Genomic DNA, 18,489 nt, shown 5'->3' with positions numbered 1-18,489 from the left:
CCCTCACTCATTTGGAAACCATAGAAATTTGAGAAGTCCAAAGCTATTTTACTACAATTGATGGCATTTGTTTTTTTGGTACCGTCCCTAAGTGGAATACCATGCTACTACCTCTTTCGTCTGTTGTTAAAGGCTAATCCTTGTCATCGCGGCATAGGCCGGAAACGACTGTTGTTCGGTACCCTCTGTTCAAGATTTTGCGTGTTCCAAACGTATTTGTTTGTTCTCCCACTCGACGACAAACGTGCTGTTCCTGTACAGCGGCTCTCAGTGTAATTGCAGTGCGCCAATCCTCATCTTGCCCTAACGTGACTCGTCATTTCAAATTTGCGAATTGAATCCACGGGAACGTGTTCACGTTTGTTTCGGGAGTGGTGCTGCCCTTTGGCGCTACGGTGGACCGAGTCGACTATCGAAAGACGTTCCGATTTATGACTCGCTCGTCCATCGAGCTGCTGGTAGGATTTGTTGTTCGTGAGGATGTTGTTCACCCGACTGGGGAAATCACAAAAAACCAAATCATTTGAATTAAATTTCATTTTCTGTTCATTTTCCGAATCCGGAGAAAAGCCACGCAGGCACGGGGTGAACACGCAAACTGCACACAGGCGGGGCCGGGATTTGAACCCCGGTCCTCAGAACTGTGAGGCGGACGCTCTAACCAGTTGGCCGTATTAAAATACCATTTAAAAAAAAAAAAGATTCATCTTTATATTTATTGCCTTATAGCTGTCTCACAGCCACTGGTTTCTCAATAACTTGCTGAAGCTTGTTTTATCCAAACATATTCTCCATCACGTCCTTTTTTGGTTATCCGATTGTAAAAGAAGTTTTTGAACCGCGCGACTCTCTACAGTTACCGCTACTTTCATTTTGAAATCAAATTCCAGTCTGGACTTCCTGTTCTTTTGGCTAATGAGTGTTTTGTTTTGGTTTGGTTCCCCCCCCCCCCCTTTCCATTTTGGAATCCAACAACAGTCTCAGGGGCGACATGGACCACATTGTCGTTCTGGTTTTTGTCAGTGACTTTCATTTCCGGTCGTCGGCCCTCCGGACAGCCGGGGCCCCCCGGGAGAGTCGGACCCTTTCCCCTCCCTGCTCGACGCCCCCGATTGTTCCCACAGCATTCGAGGCTGCAGCCGTAACCCCGGTTGCCCAGGCTACGGGCTCGGGGTCATTGTCGTGCTACGTTCCATCTTCAATGCTCTTATGGAGCCAAAGAGTTTTTTGCCAAACTCTTTCTTGCAAATCACATGAGAGGCGCAAGTTGTGGCCAGAAACCACAGATTACAATTACAATTACAATTACAATTGTTTTCATCATGCTCTTCTGCCACTGTTTCGTCCAGGACACTTGGAACAAATGGCAACATGATTTGGGGGGGAAACCGCAAAGGTCCCCGAAAGATTTGCCCTCCTCGCCAATGCTCAATGTTGGTGCAGTGGCTTTTCTGCCTGCCGAAATACGAACAACCACTTGGTTTTCGTGGCGGGCCCCGACCTTTTATTTTGAAAGGGCCTTTATGCGATGCCGCGGCCGGAAGTGACGCCGGTGCCCCGACGTCAGCTGATCGGAGCGAGTCCACGCGTGCAATTGCGTTGGTTTTGCGTTGCGATTGATTGGAGGATGCGCGCGCCGGACTCGGTTGCGTCCCCGTCTTGAGTGCGCTCGCGTCGCTGGTCGGGCGCCGCGCGAGCCGACGCGAGAATCCGCCGTCGAGGCCCGCGAGCGGCTAAGTGCTAATGCTAAGCTAAGGGGCAGGGCGCGAGGAGTTCCTTCCGAGAAAGCGGCGGCTCCGGCCGATTCGCGAAGCCCATGTGCGGACGTGCGCCGCGCCCGACGGAGGAGTTGCGCCGCGGCCCGGTCCAGCCGCACGATGTGGCTCAAGTTGTTCTTCTTGCTCTTGTATTTCGTGCTTCTGTTTACGCTCGCGCGGATATTCGAGGCGGCGGTCTGGTATGAGGCCGGAGTGTTCGCCACGCAGCTGGTCGACCCGCTTTCGCTGAGCGTCAAGAAGCTCAAGACCATCTTGGAGTGTCGAGGCCTGGGCTACGCCGGCCTGGCCGAGAAGAAGGACGTCAGCCAGCTGCTCCACAAATCAGGTACGCGTTGCGCGAAGTGCGCTGCAGCCTCCTTGAGGCTTGGGGAAGGGTCGCCACCTTTTTTTTCTTTCTTTCGAACATGCTTATTGGCGGTTTATCCCGGATTATTCAAGCCCTTGTTTGGGTAAAAAAAAAAAAAAATCATTGCAATTATGACGGGCGTCAGTTATCTGCAGATTTTGGCTATTCGCGGTCCAGCCCTGCCGTACCAACCCCAATTCCAATGAAGTTGCGACGTTGTGTTAAACAGAAATAAAAAACACAATACAATCATTTGCGAATCGTGTTCAACAAGATATGTCATGTTCAAACTGATCAACTTGATTGTTTTGAGCAAATAACGATTATGTTAGAATTTGATGGCTACGGCGTGTTCCCGAAAAGCTGGGACAAACGGCAAAAAAAGTTGAGGAATGCTCATCAAGCACCTGTTTGGAACATCCCACAGGTGACCAGGCGAATTGGGAACAGGCGGGGGCCACGATTGCTTCCCGGAATTGCTCAGTCATTCGCAAGCAAAGATGGGGCGAGCGTGAGAAAATAGCGGAACGGTTTAAGGACAATGCTCCTCAACGTACGATTGCAAGGAATTTAGGGGTTTCATCATCTACGGTCCATAATATCATCAAAAGGTTGAGAGAATCTGGAGAAATCGCTGCACGGAAGCGGCGAGGCCGAAAAGCGACATTGAATGCCCGTGACCTTCGATCCCTCGGGCGGCACTGCGTCAAAAACCGACATCGATGTGGAAAGGACATCACCGCGTGGGCTCAGGAACACTTCAGAAAACCGACGTCAGTAAATACAGTTCGGCGCGACATCCGGAAGTGCAACTTGAAACTCTACTATGCAAAGCAAAAGCCATTTATCAACAACACCCAGAAACGCCGCCGGCTTCTCTGGGCCCGAGCTCATCTGAGATGGACTGATGAAAAGTGTTCTGTGGTCCGACGAGTCCACATTTCGAATTGTTTTTGGAAATTGCGTCCAAAGAAGAAAAGAACCATCCGGAATGTTATGGACGCAAAGTTCCGAAGCCAGCATCTGTGATGGTACGGGGGGGGGTGTTAATGCCAATGGCATGGGTAACTTGCGCACCTGTGAAGGCACCATTAATGCCGAAAGGTACATACAGGTTTTGGAGAAACATACGCTGCCATCCAAGCGACGTCTTTTTCGTGGACGCCCCAGCTTATTTCAGCAAGACAACCCCAAACCACATTACAAGAAGAAGAAGAAGAAGAAGAAGAAGAATCACCTTTTATTATCATGAACACGCACGCATGCATGCACACGAAATTTGTTCTCTGCATTTGAACCCATCACAGTGAACACATACACGTTAGTGGACACACTGGAGCAGGGGGCAGCTGAAGCCCTCCAGGTTTGAAGCTTCAAAATGCGACAGAACTAGACGTGGCAAAACAAACGGAGCCTCCACATTTCGCGCGACACAAAAACGAGAGATGATGATCACCATCGACCAAAAATGGAAACTTAAATTTTGGCTATTTAGTGACTCGCTAACATGGACGTCGTATAAAAGTGGCACTTTCGTTGAATTGGTTTTGTCATACGAGTGTCCAGAAAAGACCCCTTTGACAGCTACTTCTGTTTGACCCAGTTTTGTATGTGCTTTGTCCATATTTGGCTTTCCTCCGATCTGTTGCGTCCGTCGAGAAGACCCACTTGTGAGAGCACGCGTTTGCAATGTTGACAGCGCTGGCTCGGGAGCGGAAAGATAAGCTTGAGAAATTGGAATGACCTGAATTCCATTCACAAAGTGAAACTTTCATGGGTGATACATTCAGGGCCCACAATTTAAACAATTTGCTTATAAGTATTGCTTATTTTTTTTTTACATAATTGGGGCTTCCCACAAAATCAGGAATTCAAAAAATGTAAATGCTGTGAAGAAATCAGCCCAACTTTGGCAGGCCATAAATCTTATGTATGGAGCGTGTCACACTCATCATCTACTAAACTCAAAGCACCTGCACAGTTTTCCCCGGGTGTCATTCAATTGCTTCAGTTTGGTTCGACTGTCTCGGCTGGGTGCAATATGGGGAAGACTGCGGACTTGACAACAGGCCAGAAGACCGTCATCGATACCCTCCATAGGATGGGTCAACCGCAAAAGTTCATAGCCGAGGAGGCCGGCTGCTCACGGAGTGCCGTGTCCGAGCTCATCGATGCCGAGTCGAGCGGAAGGACAGAATGTGGCAGGAGAACACGCACCAGAAAAAGAGATGACCGTGGGCGTCAGCGGATTAGCAAACAGAGAAGATTCAAGAATCTAGCGGAGATCCCGAAAGAGTGGATTGAGGCGGGAGTCACATTATTATACACTACACACACACACACATTACTTCAAACCATAGCTGTGAAACGATATGTAATGGCAGAGTAGTTTTATTTTAGTTTACAAGTCTCTTCCTACTTGTTACAGTTTCATCCAGGAATGAGCTCCTCTTTAAACCTTCAGGAATTGTTCTTTTGTGTCACAATCTTATGAAGAAAATGTTTGTAAATGATCTCTGACGTGTTTGAGTTCCAGTCACAAAGGACAAAGGTCAGAAAGCCCGTGTTAGGTGTTCCTTGTCAGCTTCCTCACAGGTACAGTTTAATACTGATCTTCAGAGTTTCAGTGCTTGTTGTCTACTGATGGTCCAAAGTCGGAGATCGGTTGTCATTTCAACGCGTACGTTCGACCACTGGACTCCCAAGTCTAGTTCAGTGCAAAGGTGCCAGGAAAAGCCCGTGGGAGTCGGGTAAGAAGGCTGCAGGACACTGCTTGCACCCTCTGAGCCCCACTCCAGAAAATAAGTAATGTATGAAAACTGCGTTGCAAGCAGGGCAGAGCAATGCCCCACCCGATGCCCCCAGAACCAGTAACCCCCCCCCCCCCCCCAACAGGGATGCAGCCGGCACAGCATAACGGGAAGAGGAGGAGGGCCCCATCAGAAGAGGTCCATGCCCCTCCGAGCCAGAGGCCAGGCCGAGGCATCGGGCGCAAAAGTTGTTTTAAACCGGCCGGGTCAATCGCCAGACGTAAACCCGACAGAGCGTGTATTTTCTTACTAAAGCGGACCCTCGGGGGTGTCCTCCACAAAAAACAACCGAAAGAGGTTGTTTTTTCATTTTCCATTTTAGATTCTTTCTTGTTGTTAAAAATCCAAACTTTTCTACAATAGGCCTGCTGATTTGCTTCTGGTCGGGAGACAAAATGATGACAACCAGTTATTGCGTCCATTGTTGAATTGTCACGCATCGTTGAGCTCCACAGCATTTGATGAGAAAAGAAGTTGTTCTCCAAACCACAGGAGAGCTGACACACGGGGAGTTGTATTCCGCCATCAAGAAGGAGACCGAGCAAACCGAGGGAGGCGCTGGCAGCGGCACGCATTTCAGTGGAGAGATGCACTTCTATGAATTAGTGGAGGACACTAAAGACGGCATCTGGTTGGTTCAGGTAAACCGAATGATTGAAATTGTTTGACTGCACATTGCTCGACGAATGCCGGTCCGGTATTATGTGCGCGCGGGGGAGAAGGCGCGCGACGAGGTGCCACCTCTGACGTGGCGCGTACGGAGGGTCCGTTGCCGGGCAAGGGTCGGACCGCGCGACCTTTCGTTGTTGTGTACTGTGCAAGGGGCGCTGAGGAAAATGTTTCCCCATCGGAACGCGTTCGCCATCGGGGGGGGGGGGGGTTCGGCGGGCCGCCCGCACCCGTTCGGATGCCCTGCGTACGCCACCGTGCTGACTCTGTTTTGAAATACGGTCGCGTGTCTGTGCAGGTCATCGCTCAGGACCGAGAGGCTCTGCTCAGTAAGTCCAACTGGGGGAAGATGGTCCAGAAAGTGTCACAGTTCGGAATCCGAACTGGAACGTTCAACTGCTCCCACGACCGCAGGTGGGAACCGCGGCGTTACGACGAGGGCGAACGTTCAAGAGCGCGATGTCATTTCTTCTTTCCGATGTTTGATTCATTCTTACTTTTTTTCCTCAGAAATGAATCATGGTTATCGGAACCGAACAATTCAGAATTCACACGTTGAAGCAATAGACGCTTCTTTGGCGATGACTCGGGATCAGACTAAAAAAAGAAAAGATGTGTCTCATTATACTTTAGCAACTCAAAACATGAACCACACAACAGGACATTTTTTTGGTGAGGAGCCGGTCGACTCAATGCAATCCCAAGAAAATCTCAGGACGGTGATTCACAGGAAAGCATTAGTTCTTCACTTTTTGCATTGAAAAGACAATTGCAGACACTGCTATTTTTCCTTTTCTTGGCATTGATTTGGAATAGAATTATGGAGTGTTCCAGAGGCATTTGAAGTCTTACAGTGTTCAACTAAAAAAAAAAAAAAAAAACTGCCGAAGATTTTTTTTTTTTTTTTTTTAGCCGATCGAGGACAGTTTTGATGTGCTGAATCCAATCAAGTTTACTTTTGAACGCGTTTTTTTGCTTTCCAGGTTCAAATAAACAGCGGATCGATGGTGACGTAACATTCAATTTAAAGGTACTCTCTGCTATTCAGTTTACAGGAAGCAAAGTTTGTAACCTTTGATCGATAAACCGTTTGCAACTTGGCGTGAAAAGCTGACCCGAACAAGAGAAACGGACGTCATTTTCGGATTCGGCGATGCAAAATTGTCCGAAATCAGTTGGAAAAAAAAAAAAAACCCCAAAACAAATTAGGATTTGTCGACGTGTCGAACCGCTGCAGTGTGGCGGCGAGGAGGACTTAATGTCCAAATATTTTCGCCTCAAGTATTGGTAGCGGGTATCGGCGGTAGTCGCCCGTCCCTAAACATCGGCTTAGTGTTTTCCGTTTCCCCAAATTCCATCCGCCGCACGCGTCTCGGTTGTCAGACGGGTAACTGCGGAGCGCCCCGTCTCCTCTCCGCACGTCGAATCGCAAAGAGGAATTTCCGAGCGCGATAACTCTTCTCTGCTCTTCCCGCAAGGTCGTGTGTCAGACGCGGCTGGCAACGCTCCACGCTCGTCATGTCCGTTCCGCAGACGTCGGCATCGAAGGGCAAAGTCGTTCTGAAAGAATACAACGGCCGCCGCGTTGAACCCGAGCACATCTTCCGTTGGATGACCTCGCATATGTCTCACCACATGAAGACGCTGTGCCGTTCGGAGAAGCTGCTGGAGGAGTGGCGCCCTGACCCGCTGCACCCGTTAAAGATGTTTCTGTTCGCGCCGCTGCCGCAGCCGCCGGTTTTCTTCTCCTCGCTGTCTGTCAAGTTCACCGGCAGGATCGAGTTTATATTTGTGGACGTAAGTCACTGGGACAACCGCAGCAGCCTATTGGAGATTGGCGTGACGCGGAGCCCCGCCTACATCCTGCAGATGCCGGAGGGCGTATATCACTATGGCAACAGGTGATCGATCCTATGACGCGGTTGAGACAAAAAAGACGTCGCTGTTCCTCTTTCATGTTTTGGTTTGTCCGTCGGTTCTCGGCAGCACCGGCGAGTTCTTGTCTGTGGCGGCCATGGACACCTTCCTGCGTTCGGTCCAGCCGGAGGTCAATGACCTTTTCGTCCTCAGTCTTGTCCTCATCAACCTGTTGGCTTGGCTGGATCTCTTTATTACTCAGGTAGACGGACCTCTGCTCCACAATACGTGATCCTAGCACGCCATCTGTTTCGATCGATCGATTATGTGTGCATTCACGGTGAAAACCTTTGTGCGCAGGGAGCAACGGTGAAACGGTTTGTCGTTCTGATCCGAACACTCGGGACCTATAACTCCATCCTGCTGGTGTCTTGGCTTCCGTTTCTGGTAGGAAAATGTATTATTCGAAAAAGCCCCTCGTTGCGCATTCGTAGCCCCTTCACGGCTTCTACTTCGATGACGGGTACACGCGTGTGAAAGACAAAACCCGCAATGGTCGCTGAAATCATTTGAAACTGACGAAAGCCATCGATTAAACAACACACTGAACGAAACGGGCCTGGCCAAAAACCACGGGACCCCCTTGGGGGTGTTCGATACCATGTTGTTTTCCCCCCGCACCGGTACCAGTATTCGCTCTCGAGTGCTCGCCCATCCCGCTCGTACTTTTGATACGTGAAATTGAAAGGAACGCGATGGTCGGTGACAAAGAAAGGCCCCCTCTCGATGCACGTAGGCTACGTTCACGCCCATTCGTAATGTCGGTTCAATCGGATCATTTGCTGTCGTCGTCCGCGTTACCGAAACACAAGCCACTTCTACCGTGGACGGATTGAGTCTGTGACGTCGCACGCGTGTGTCACACTGCACGTGTGCGCGAACACCGGGCGACCCGTTTCCAGAAGCAAGCGTGGCCCCTCGCGCGCTTCTCGTCATGACGCGTTTGCAGCAATTTCGCGCGTTTTCTGCAACTCGCCGCTAACTTTGCCGTTTCTTCTAATTTCTCAGCATCTTCTCGTCGCCGCTGACCGTTTTCGACTCCTTCGTCCGCTATTGCTTTCGCGCCGTGTCGGTTTTGTTGAATCGTTTTTGACGATGTGCAGCCCGGGTGTCAAACTGGTGGCCCGGGGGCCAGATCCGGCCCGCCACATCCTGTGATGTGGCCCGCGAAAGCAGATCGAAATTGCTCATTGTGTTGTGGTGTAATACCAATTGAGATATTTGCAAGCGTTTTTTTTTTTTTTTTTTTTTTTTTGTGACCGATCCCCCTTTGAAAAGAGAGGTAATAGTTGGAAAAACATGCCTTTATAGGCTTCTGATGTCAAAACTGACTATTGTGTCTACCGAATGGGATTCCAGTATAGGAGGTCATCTTTCATTGATATGGGTTCACAGTTGTCATCACTACGATGCGGCCCGTGGCAAAAAATGAGTTTGACACCCTCGATGTATAGGTTGGATGAGCGCGACGTGAGCATCCGCACTGCACTCGCGTCGGCTCCTTATCTGTATCGATCCACGTACCAAAGAGGCCCGAGTCGGATAGGGGAAAAAACGGGAATTGTACTGTTCGCGTTGACATGAAAAATTCAGATCCATAAAAAAAAATCCAAAATCGAATTGACCCGCAAGTGTGAACATTGCCCAAGATGCAGATTTGCGTTAGTTTTCTTGGACAGAGGGCATATCAACCAAGAGAAGAAACATCCTGTCTCCAAAAATGTCATCTTCAGAAAACATATGGTAACGTCATATGGTAAAGATGTTTTGGCAGTAAAAGTGGGAGAAAAAAAAAAACCCCGACTCGATGTCGGAAAACAACGATGCCGTTTTCCTGCCGGTCGTTCAAACAAACGCTCAAGTAATAAAAATGAAGGGATTTTCCAAAGGAAATCCAGCGGGCCATGCGTTTACCGTTCTCGATCAAATGGTATGAAAGCGACCCCGGAGTTGACATTTCATTTCATATTTGGTCCCCTCTTTCCGCCAAGGCTCTCCTGCAGCTGTCCTACCTGGACGGTCTCTACGGTTACAGCCTGAAGGCTCTCCGCTACGCCGACACCACCGCACTGGCTAGCGTGGTGAGAGCCGACTGGACCTTCTATTCTTCCCACCCGGCTCTCTTTCTGTCCACCTACCTGGCCCACGGCCTGCTGGTCGATTATTTTGAGAAAAAACGTCGCTGTGGAAATGGGAGCCGAGAGGACAGCAGCACTAACTTGGAGTGGCTGGCCAGTTTGTGGGAGTGGTACACATCCTATCTGCTCCGCCCGATTGCGTCGCTACAACGGGTGCCGTCAGACTGGGAGGATGACCCCAACTTCCTTTTTGACCGTTTGGCTTTCCCTGACCTCTGGCTCCGTCCGTTAGTGAGCACGGATTACATCGAAGCTTTGCCCGCGTGGAAGTTCGGCCGCGGCGGCGCGGACGAGCCGGAAGAGGAGCTCGATAGTTCTCGCTCTGATACGGACGGCAGCGAGTCAAGCGACCGCCCTTCACGAAGCGGTGAGCGGCGGGAGGGCGCATCGTACGACCGGGACGGCGACGCCCCATCGGCCCACCGGGTGCCGGAAAGCCTCGCTCGGCGGTCGGGATGGCCCCGTGACATTCTGCGGTGCTCGGAGTGCGTCGTATGCCTGGAGAACTTTGCGAGCGAAGAACCGCTGATGGGTCTGCCCTGCGGCCACGCCTTCCACCGGCAGTGCATCGTGGTGTGGCTGGACGCGGGGCGACATTGCTGCCCGGTGTGTCGCTGGCCCAGCTACAAGAAGAAGCGGCAGCCGTACGTGCACGGTTGGGACACTTCGTGAAAAGGAGCCTGCCTCCCTTATCTCCGTGTCTTTCTCATCTCGGCGTTGCAAAAACGCAAAGTCTCACCGAGTGAATTGATCTGATGTTCAGGCCGCTTTGACTTGATTTCAAAAAGGTCAGCGTGGCAAAAAGACTGACTTTAACAATTTAAGATGTTTCCCCTTCTTGTAGGGACAAAAAGTCTCGTTTGAAAAAAATCTTACCAGTGGAGCGGGACGATGAGTTGACTTGATATTGATCGGATTTCCAAACCAAGTTGTTATCTTAAAACAAGTCGTTTTGTCTTTCGGGGAAAAAAGTCAAAACTGTCTTAAAAGAGGTACAGTGCTATCTATGTTTTCTCTCGAAATACGGTCGATTGGGAGGATTTTGCATGTTTTGCAGAGTAATCGGGATTTTTTTTGATTCACTGGCGCAAGAAGTGTGGAGCGTAACTTGCTTGGGGTCAAGATGAGACCTGCCAAAGTTAGCGTTGTCTGTGCGACCGGAGCGGTGGTCGCAACTACCGATTTGCTTGTTTCCATTTCTGTGCTGAACATTGTGAATACCACCAATAAGTACAATAAAAACAAAACAGATAAACAACTAACTGTGACAGTGGTAATGTTTAGTATCCCTCACGAACTTGTGAAAGGATATTGGGATGATCGAGGTAAGTCGTTTGGGGCAGGAAATCGACACGATCGAGCCAAAGAGGCTAATAAAAGTGCCGGAACGGAGAGTGCGGGTGGTGCTACGCGTGGTGAGCGGCGAGTCAAGATGGCCGACGATAAACATTCCGAAAAATCCAATCAAGTCGGGTATGGGCGACATCTAATTCCTGAAATGGAGCGCCTGGATGCAAATGAAATTCAAAAGAATTATCACAAATGTAACACACTTGGGTACACTTTCACAATTCGGCGAGCCGATGCAAGTGTGAAAAAAAAATCCGCCTTTGCAAAAGGCGTCGAACATTTGGGGGACCTTGAACATACAAGACCACTCAAGTGTCTGTTTTTTTAATGACAATGTTTTAGGTTTATTGGTACGGGATGGGTGTTCTTTTTTTATGCAGTGCAGTGCTGCACAAACCCCACGAGATGGCAGTAGCCCCCACCATTGGTCATTAAAAGTGAAGTACTATAACAAAAAACAAAAAAACTACGAGACGCAATAAAAACGTTTTTGGCAAACTCTCTTACAGTATGAGAGTTTTTTTTTGCTCGATCGAGAGAAAGGCAGACGGTTTTGGATTCAAAATGATCTGAGAGGAATCTCGCGCGTGCTGTTACGGACTCTAGTTAAAAAAAAAAAAAAAAAAATGACAGTTGACTATAAAGCTAAGACTACAGATCAGTTCAGATGCTTGCCGACAAGAAAGAAATGTCAGCGTGACGCCGCGAATCGTCAGGTGGACCCGAGCGCAGGCAAGGCAGGAGAAAGTATTTTATATCTTTTTTTAACAAAGCGAATGTAGTGGAGAGCAGAAAACCGATTCTATGAGCACGAAACTCCACGGGGGGACGGATTTACAAAAGACCACACAGGCCATATGACAATGAGCGGAGACGGAGTCCACAGAAACCGTGAAAAACGGTTACAAGAAACTGTAGGAAAAATAGGCCCGACCGGCTCATATTAGCACGTTTCTTTTACTTTATTGTAAGCCCCCAAAAATGTTTTTGTTTTTTTTTAAATTTATGAATCTCCTATGTGACTTTTATTCTGCCAAATATCGGAATCAGCATCAGCCTAAAAAAAAAAAAAAATATATATATATATATATATGTATATATATATATTTTTTTTTTTTTTTTTTGCGGGCCCTCATCTCGTCACATTGATTGGACTCGAGGTTGGCGGACACTTGACCCCGATGACCTCTTTGAGAAGGCATTCGCCAAGGTGTTCGCGTGCGTTTCCCACCTGCACTCTTAACGTTTCCATGGCGTCGCTAATAAAAACACGGAAACGTGATGGTTTCCGACATATTAGTTTAAGAAGATTGTATTTGGCGATTTAGATGATTAGATCACTTTTTCGGACCAATTTATACATTCATACAGAGAAGTCAAAGGGTACATGTAGTACATTTTCTGGCAATTGTCAATCTTATTGATTGCTCGCTTTTTAACGAACATGTGACAGAAGACAATATAATGGAAATACAGACCGACGAGTAAACGTGATCAGACCTGGACGTGAGGATTGGAGCGAGCCCATAGGCTGAGCACGAAACACACTGACGCGACCAGGTGAGCACAGGGATTTGTTGAGCAAACGATGAACGCGCCAACCAAATCAAGACCGAAACCCAGTGCAAAGCGTAAATAATCAATCGTTTTTAACATTTTGCGAAAATAATAATAAAACGACGACAGTCAACAAACAACAAGAGTAATTACCCAGATTCAGCCTTTGTGGCTCACCATTACCCGGATGACTGACAATTCACACAAACATAAAGAAAAAAGTCTTTTTTATTGATATGGCGACAGTCAGTTGATCATGACTCATGCTTTCTATGCTCTGCGGCTAATGATCGTCTCGCACATCAAAGGAAAGGAACGACTGGTATTTACAACTAAAATAGGAACAAACTTTCTCTTCGCAGAGATAATAAGCAAAAAAGGTTTCCTCCACTTTCTGCTCCTTGTCGAGGTCCAATTATTGATCCGAGAAAAATGTCAGCTTATTTCAGATTGCTCTCGTTTTGCTTCCGAATGCGGAGAGCAACTCGATGCAAGGGCGCCTCGATTCTAGCGGGCCCCGGGGGGGAAGGTGACGTAGGCGGTCGCCGAGGGCGCCAATCTGCTTTTGTCACTCGGCAAGTCACGTCACATGACGTGGGTGGCGCATCTCAAGTCGGCGAACGAGCGATCAGTCGGAACGGGGCAGGAGATTTTATGGGCAATTTTTTTCCATCGTGAAAAGGACAGCTAAGCCCTCGGGCGCACAGTTCCGCAAAAGACGAAAAGTGAAGGAGGAAAACAAGTCAAAATATCAAATTACAAATTTGTGGAATATCTCTCTCTCGCGTAACGACTTATTCACAAGAACATGTTCTCGTATTTTTGTAGCTATTTCTCAAAGTCCTAAATAGAATTAAAATGCAGATGCACTGACTTACAAGCAGCTCATTGCGAGAGACAAATGTAAGGAATGAAACTTCTTGAGGAACTGAACGAAATTAAAATGAGACAAAAGGAAAATGTTTCTTGGTCATTGAGGAATATGCAGACGAAATCTTCCATCGCTGAATCAATCTCTCTCGAGTGGGGAAGCGCCACTTATTTGCCGTAACTTTTAACGTGGAAAAAACAGACAACATAGATTCAAATGTCAAGAAATGCCCAATTCATATGATGACAAATGATAATAGCAAATACTCTCTCCTCTGGCTTATCGGTACACTGGTCACTCCAGAGAACTCTGCAAACGTCAAAACGACCACAACTGTCCAGAACACAGGAAAGAAGAAGACAAAAAGGGGGGAAGGGGAGAATGAACAGTCAAGTTTTTGCAACTTTCGGTTTGTCCCATTAGCTGTCGTAACAGCCATTACTCGCTTGATTTGTTTGGCAGTAACGATAATCGAATGAAGAAAATGTTCTATTTTATATTTTAAATTGTGTGGCGGCCCACATCCCAAAAACATGTTTGCTTGTTGATATGTGCCCTGCGATTGGCTGGCAACCAGTTCAGGGTGTACCCCGCCTCCTGCCCGTTGACAGCTGGGATAGGCTCCAGCTTGCCGAGTGAGGAGAAGCGGCTCAGAAGACGGACGGATGGATGGATGAAATTGTGTGGCAGGTTATCATAGAAATGAAAGGCAATGTTAAAAATATTGGAATTAGACTGATGGATGGTGGCGCCGTATAAAACCTCGCCTAGGGCGTCACATTGGCTAGGGTGTAGGTAAAAAAAAAAGGCAAAAAAAACGTTCACATTTTATAAATGAATGCCGCCATCTAGAGGTTATGAAAAAGCTGTACACTTTCATTCCAAAATGTCATCGCCACCAAGAGGTTATGAGAGGTGTACACTTTCATTCTAATATGCCACCGCCACCTCGAGCCTAGGAAAAATGTGGAGCCGTCACTTTCATTCCAATATGACAAGGGTATGTATGACTGCATATATGTACAGTTGTGCTCATAAGTTTACATACCCCGGCAGAATTTGTGAAAAATTGCTTTTTTAATACGACTGATGACTCAACAACAACCATCATTAATTTCTTTATGGTTATGTTTTTGTAATTGTACCCATCTTACAAATTCTGCCTGGGTAATCAAACATATGAGCACAACTGTGTGTTTTCTGTATGGGGCCCTCGGAGGAAAAGGTCTGGATCCCCTGGTCCAGACAATATAATAATAATAACATGTACTATACTATATGTACTAGATACACGACTCCGCGTGTGCTGACAGTTTTTCCCGATCAGAAACAGGCATGGACATTATTCACACTTTGATTGAATGCCCACTGCATGTAAGGGTTTGTTTACGAACGGTGCCATGGAGGAAGCTCTGGCTTTTGCCACCCGGAAGTAGGAGTGACGTCCTGGTGGAAGGTCTTCAGGAAAAAATATGAGAGCGAGCGAGCGAGAGAGAGAGAGAGAGAGAGAGAGCTGCAGCCAGGCCCGCCAGTCAGTCAGACGCCAAGGCAGCCTCAGGTTCAATGTTTGCACGACCGCTGCTCACATGCTGCTCTTCTCATGGTGGGCTTCTACCTACGTGGACCACTTGGATAGTCGGCTTCAAGGCAGCGGCGCTATTAACGGATTTGTCGTCGGTGACCATCCACAGGGGACGTAGACCCAGTGCCTCGTGTGCCGGATGACGCCGTATGGAGCTAAGTTCACTTGAATGGTGTCACACCACTCCGACCTGTCACTGGTGATGACACCGTCATGGGATTTGCATGACTGAATGCAGTTTAGTTTCTTCATTTGTAATTTCAGTGGTTTGACTAAGAAAATCAACTTTCTCGAAAAGTGTTGCTGCACTGATTTCTATTCGGGCCAGCAGCTGCAGCTTGACTACGGCTCCTGTGTATGAGTGTGTGTGTGTGTGTGTGTGTGTGTGTGTGTGCGCACGCAACTGTGTGGGTTATTCACAGTGCTGCTATGCAGACTGGCTGGAGCCACACTCAGACAACTTCACTGTAGCTCTAGTTTGTGTGTGTGTGTGTGTGTGATCGCCCGGACTGCTTTCCCAGAGAGAAACAAAAAGAAAGCACGCCTCACACTGACGAGAGAGCTATGTCTCTCTTTCTCCACGCTGTGCTCGCAGGCGAATCGCATATGTTCCACAGCTTTGTGTACGAGGCTGGCTTGTTCAGGATGCTGCTATGCAGACAGAGCGGAGCCACACGAAACCTGCTGGCAAAGTCCAAGTAACACACGACTGTCAGCGCGGCGCAGCTCACGGTGTTACCAGGAGCTCCATAAAAGACAAAGCAAGTGTCGCATTTGGCGTTGATTACGCTTTTCTTGGGTCATTACGGTAATTGGTTGAGAAATGAAGGACCCCCATCCACTTGCCAATAACTGGATTAAATCCCCCTGCAAGGACCCAGTGATTATCCCGATGCAAGGCTCTCACAAAAAGTTCAAGAGAAAGTCTCGCGAGCCTAAAAAACTTTTCAGTGGCTTTGAACCTGAAAGGTTGAAAGCGTACACAGTGGCCACATCAGATGGGGACACGCCGGAGGACTCTCGTACGGAGCCTCGTAATGTCAGCAGGTCGGCTCCGCTCCACCGACACCTCGCGGTGTCACATGAGGAGAGTGCCACCGGGATCCTATCGGGTGTACCGGGTGTCATGCTAGCGCCGCCGCAGAGCGGCGCTTTAGACATGAGGATCGGGAGCGCCGTCACTTCCGAACTGTCTCAGTTAGCCAGCTCTTCGTTGCCCAATCGAGAGATCGTCCACTGGCCCGCGGCGATATCTCAGCCCCTCTCAAACCGATTCAGAGCGGGCCCCCGCTCCACCTTCCCCGTAACGATGTCATCCGGCAACGTTCTCAGCCTTTCACCCAACCACCAAACCTTCTCCGCGGACCCATCGATGTCAGGCCAAGCTACACCTCGGCCCGTCTCGCAAACCCCTCTGAACTCTCAAGGCCGTGAACATGTAGAGCATCAGGGCCACTCGCCTAAGGTACGGTAAAAAGCTTGAATGTCTATATTATTTCTGTAGTGTGATTTTTTTTTTTTTGCTGCAGCAAGAAGGCAGGTGCTTGAGCACCACAAAAGAGCTACAGTATGTGTGCATGGGCCTGCTGATGCTAGTTTTGACCAGATTGCTAAATAGTAGGGCTGGACCATCTCCCGTGATCTTCTCTCGCCCCCTCACGCCAGGAGTCTTCTAGGAAGAGGGTCGGAATGGGCGTCGACGGAACCGGACGTCTTCCGGAGGTCAAAGCCGTCCAGCAGACAAGGAGGCTCCTAGCTAATGCCCGTGAGAGAACCCGCGTCCACACGATCAGTGCTGCATTTGAGGCCCTGAGGAAACAGGTGAGATTAAGAGTGCATATTGGAAACACACAAACGCTCATACGGGGTCTTCGAGTGAATGCCGAACGGGAACACGCACCTATTAAACCACATTTCCCCCGCAAAAATACAAATCAAATCTCAATGAATGATTTTAACACGAAAAAATGTGGCTGGTATTTGGAAGTATTCACAAGTTCTAGTTGAGGAAAAATAATACTGGCACAAGCAGGCTTTGGACAGGTTAGAGTTCAGAGTCTTTTTCAAATGATTCCTTTTGAAATGATTTCTCGTGGTGTCCCTTTTTTACATCCGAAAACCTGGACTTTGCTCAACTGTATGAACGTGATTGTAACGGGGAGGATGTGCATGTTTATCCTGAGCAATACATGTCATTTAGTCATGCAAATGAAGCAAAGTATCAGTGAATTGAATCTTCCGCAGTGGTAAAGCATTCGACTCTAAATACTTAAACCGCATGCAAGAGCAATCCGGGTGGGAAACTTACAATTTATTTTACCGGAGTTAAAGGGGCAATTTTTCCAAATTGAAAGTTTCCTGTTAAATTAAACCTAAATCAAAGAGAATTGCGCATTGTGTATTTAAAAAATAATAAATCACACAGCTTTGCTTTTGGTAAGTTTGTTTAGCTCAATGCTAACAAACCATACAAAACGATACCGACTGGCTAACGAATAGCATCGGTGTTGTGGTTATGGCTATTTGACAACAAAGGGTGCAGCTACACATCTTGACAGACAGTATAACAATACTCCCAGGCAAATATTCTTTATCCTCTCTGAAAAGGGCGAATATAGCTGCAGTTGACTGTGGACTGTCTCTGCCCGCAGGTGGCCAAGGCACAATGGAGCAGCACAATGTCCATTGAAGTGAAGCCAAAAATGTGGCAAAAGCTGTTCAATTCTTTTTCAATTAAATAAATTCTTCGCCTATTTAATTGACTGAGCCTAGAGAAACGTTCATCTCCAAATCGTAGAAGTTGGAGAGATCCACGAATAAAAACCTCAGCAACCAAACATTGCACTTTTGTTAGGAGATCAAGGAAATCTCGCTTCAGTACTTGTGATTGCTGCTTGAGAACATCCAGGGCCCCAGTGTGTATAATGACACATTTCACAGTTGTGTGCCAATTAGGGATCTCTTTTTTGTTTTGGCACCATGTCATGGGCGAAACACAGCACATTGGTGTTCTTCTCACTGCAAAAACGTTTCCCATCCTTGACAGCTCCATCACCAACTATTAATGTTTGGGGTGCCATTTTTTTCTTGCATGATTTAGTTTCATACCTTTCACGGGTGGCTGGGGGATGAGCATTCTTGGCCAGGGCCTTGTAAAAGTGGCTCAAATCTATTTGTAAGTCTGATGTCAATGTTTTGCATTGACTCGCGTCCTTTTTTTCTCCCACGTGGTGGATTTTCATTTCCGGGATTGACATCCTCTGCAGCAGTCAGTGGAAAAGGGAGGCATCTTGATTGCTGGTCTTGTTACTCATAGCAGGCTTGTGCTACTGAGCAGGCCGCGCTCACCTAATGGTGAGAGAGCATCAGAAAATATTGGAATATAGCAACAACCGACTGTCTCTACAAAAAAATTTAAAGTTTAAACATGGATCAGTGTAGTCCAGTTACTCACCTGTACGTCTCTGGTAC

General features: G+C 48.0%; 2 protein-coding genes across 5 annotated transcripts in view; both read left to right on the top strand.

Annotated features, from left to right (window-relative positions):
* The first annotated feature begins 1,543 nt into the window (after nt 1-1,543).
* Nucleotides 1,544-10,923, top strand: rnf103 (ring finger protein 103). 4 transcript variants are annotated; one of them, XM_061686203.1, is made up of 7 exons: nt 1,544-2,103; nt 5,427-5,575; nt 5,902-6,017; nt 7,082-7,504; nt 7,590-7,722; nt 7,821-7,907; nt 9,512-10,923. In XM_061686203.1, the coding sequence occupies exons 1-7, from the start codon at nt 1,878-1,880 to the stop codon at nt 10,328-10,330; spliced, it is 1,953 nt and encodes a 650-aa protein (XP_061542187.1). In that variant the 5' UTR covers nt 1,544-1,877; the 3' UTR covers nt 10,331-10,923. The 4 variants fall into 4 exon arrangements, with proteins under 4 accessions (XP_061542187.1, XP_061542189.1, XP_061542188.1 ...); XM_061686205.1 differs by lacking the exons at nt 7,082-7,504; nt 7,590-7,722; nt 7,821-7,907 and adding an exon at nt 6,587-6,633 and having other exon boundaries at nt 9,512-9,536; XM_061686204.1 differs by lacking the exons at nt 7,082-7,504; nt 7,590-7,722; nt 7,821-7,907; nt 9,512-10,923 and adding an exon at nt 6,114-6,501.
* A 4,017-nt stretch (nt 10,924-14,940) lies between these two features.
* Nucleotides 14,941-18,489, top strand: part of atoh8 (atonal bHLH transcription factor 8) — a 30,151-nt gene continuing 26,602 nt past the window's right edge. The window contains exons 1-2 of the mRNA XM_061685701.1: nt 14,941-16,483; nt 16,684-16,839. Of these exons, the coding sequence (XP_061541685.1) occupies nt 15,842-16,483; nt 16,684-16,839 (798 nt within the window). The 5' untranslated portion in view covers nt 14,941-15,841. The remainder of the gene's footprint in view (nt 16,484-16,683; nt 16,840-18,489) is intronic.

Source organism: Phycodurus eques, chromosome 9 (assembly GCF_024500275.1).
Source record: "Phycodurus eques isolate BA_2022a chromosome 9, UOR_Pequ_1.1, whole genome shotgun sequence".
Lineage (NCBI taxonomy): Eukaryota > Metazoa > Chordata > Actinopteri > Syngnathiformes > Syngnathidae > Phycodurus > Phycodurus eques.
This window is presented reverse-complemented; position numbering and strand designations above follow the sequence as displayed.

Excerpts from the sequence above, each read along its gene's own strand:
- rnf103 (XM_061686203.1), top strand. The coding sequence starts at position 1,878 with ATGTGGCTCAAGTTGTTCTTCTTGCTCTTGTATTTCGTGCTTCTGTTT. Across the intron at positions 2,104-5,426 it reads CCAGCTGCTCCACAAATCAG|GAGAGCTGACACACGGGGAG; the intron begins GTACGCGTTGCG and ends TCCAAACCACAG. Across the intron at positions 7,723-7,820 it reads TGGATCTCTTTATTACTCAG|GGAGCAACGGTGAAACGGTT; the intron begins GTAGACGGACCT and ends CTTTGTGCGCAG.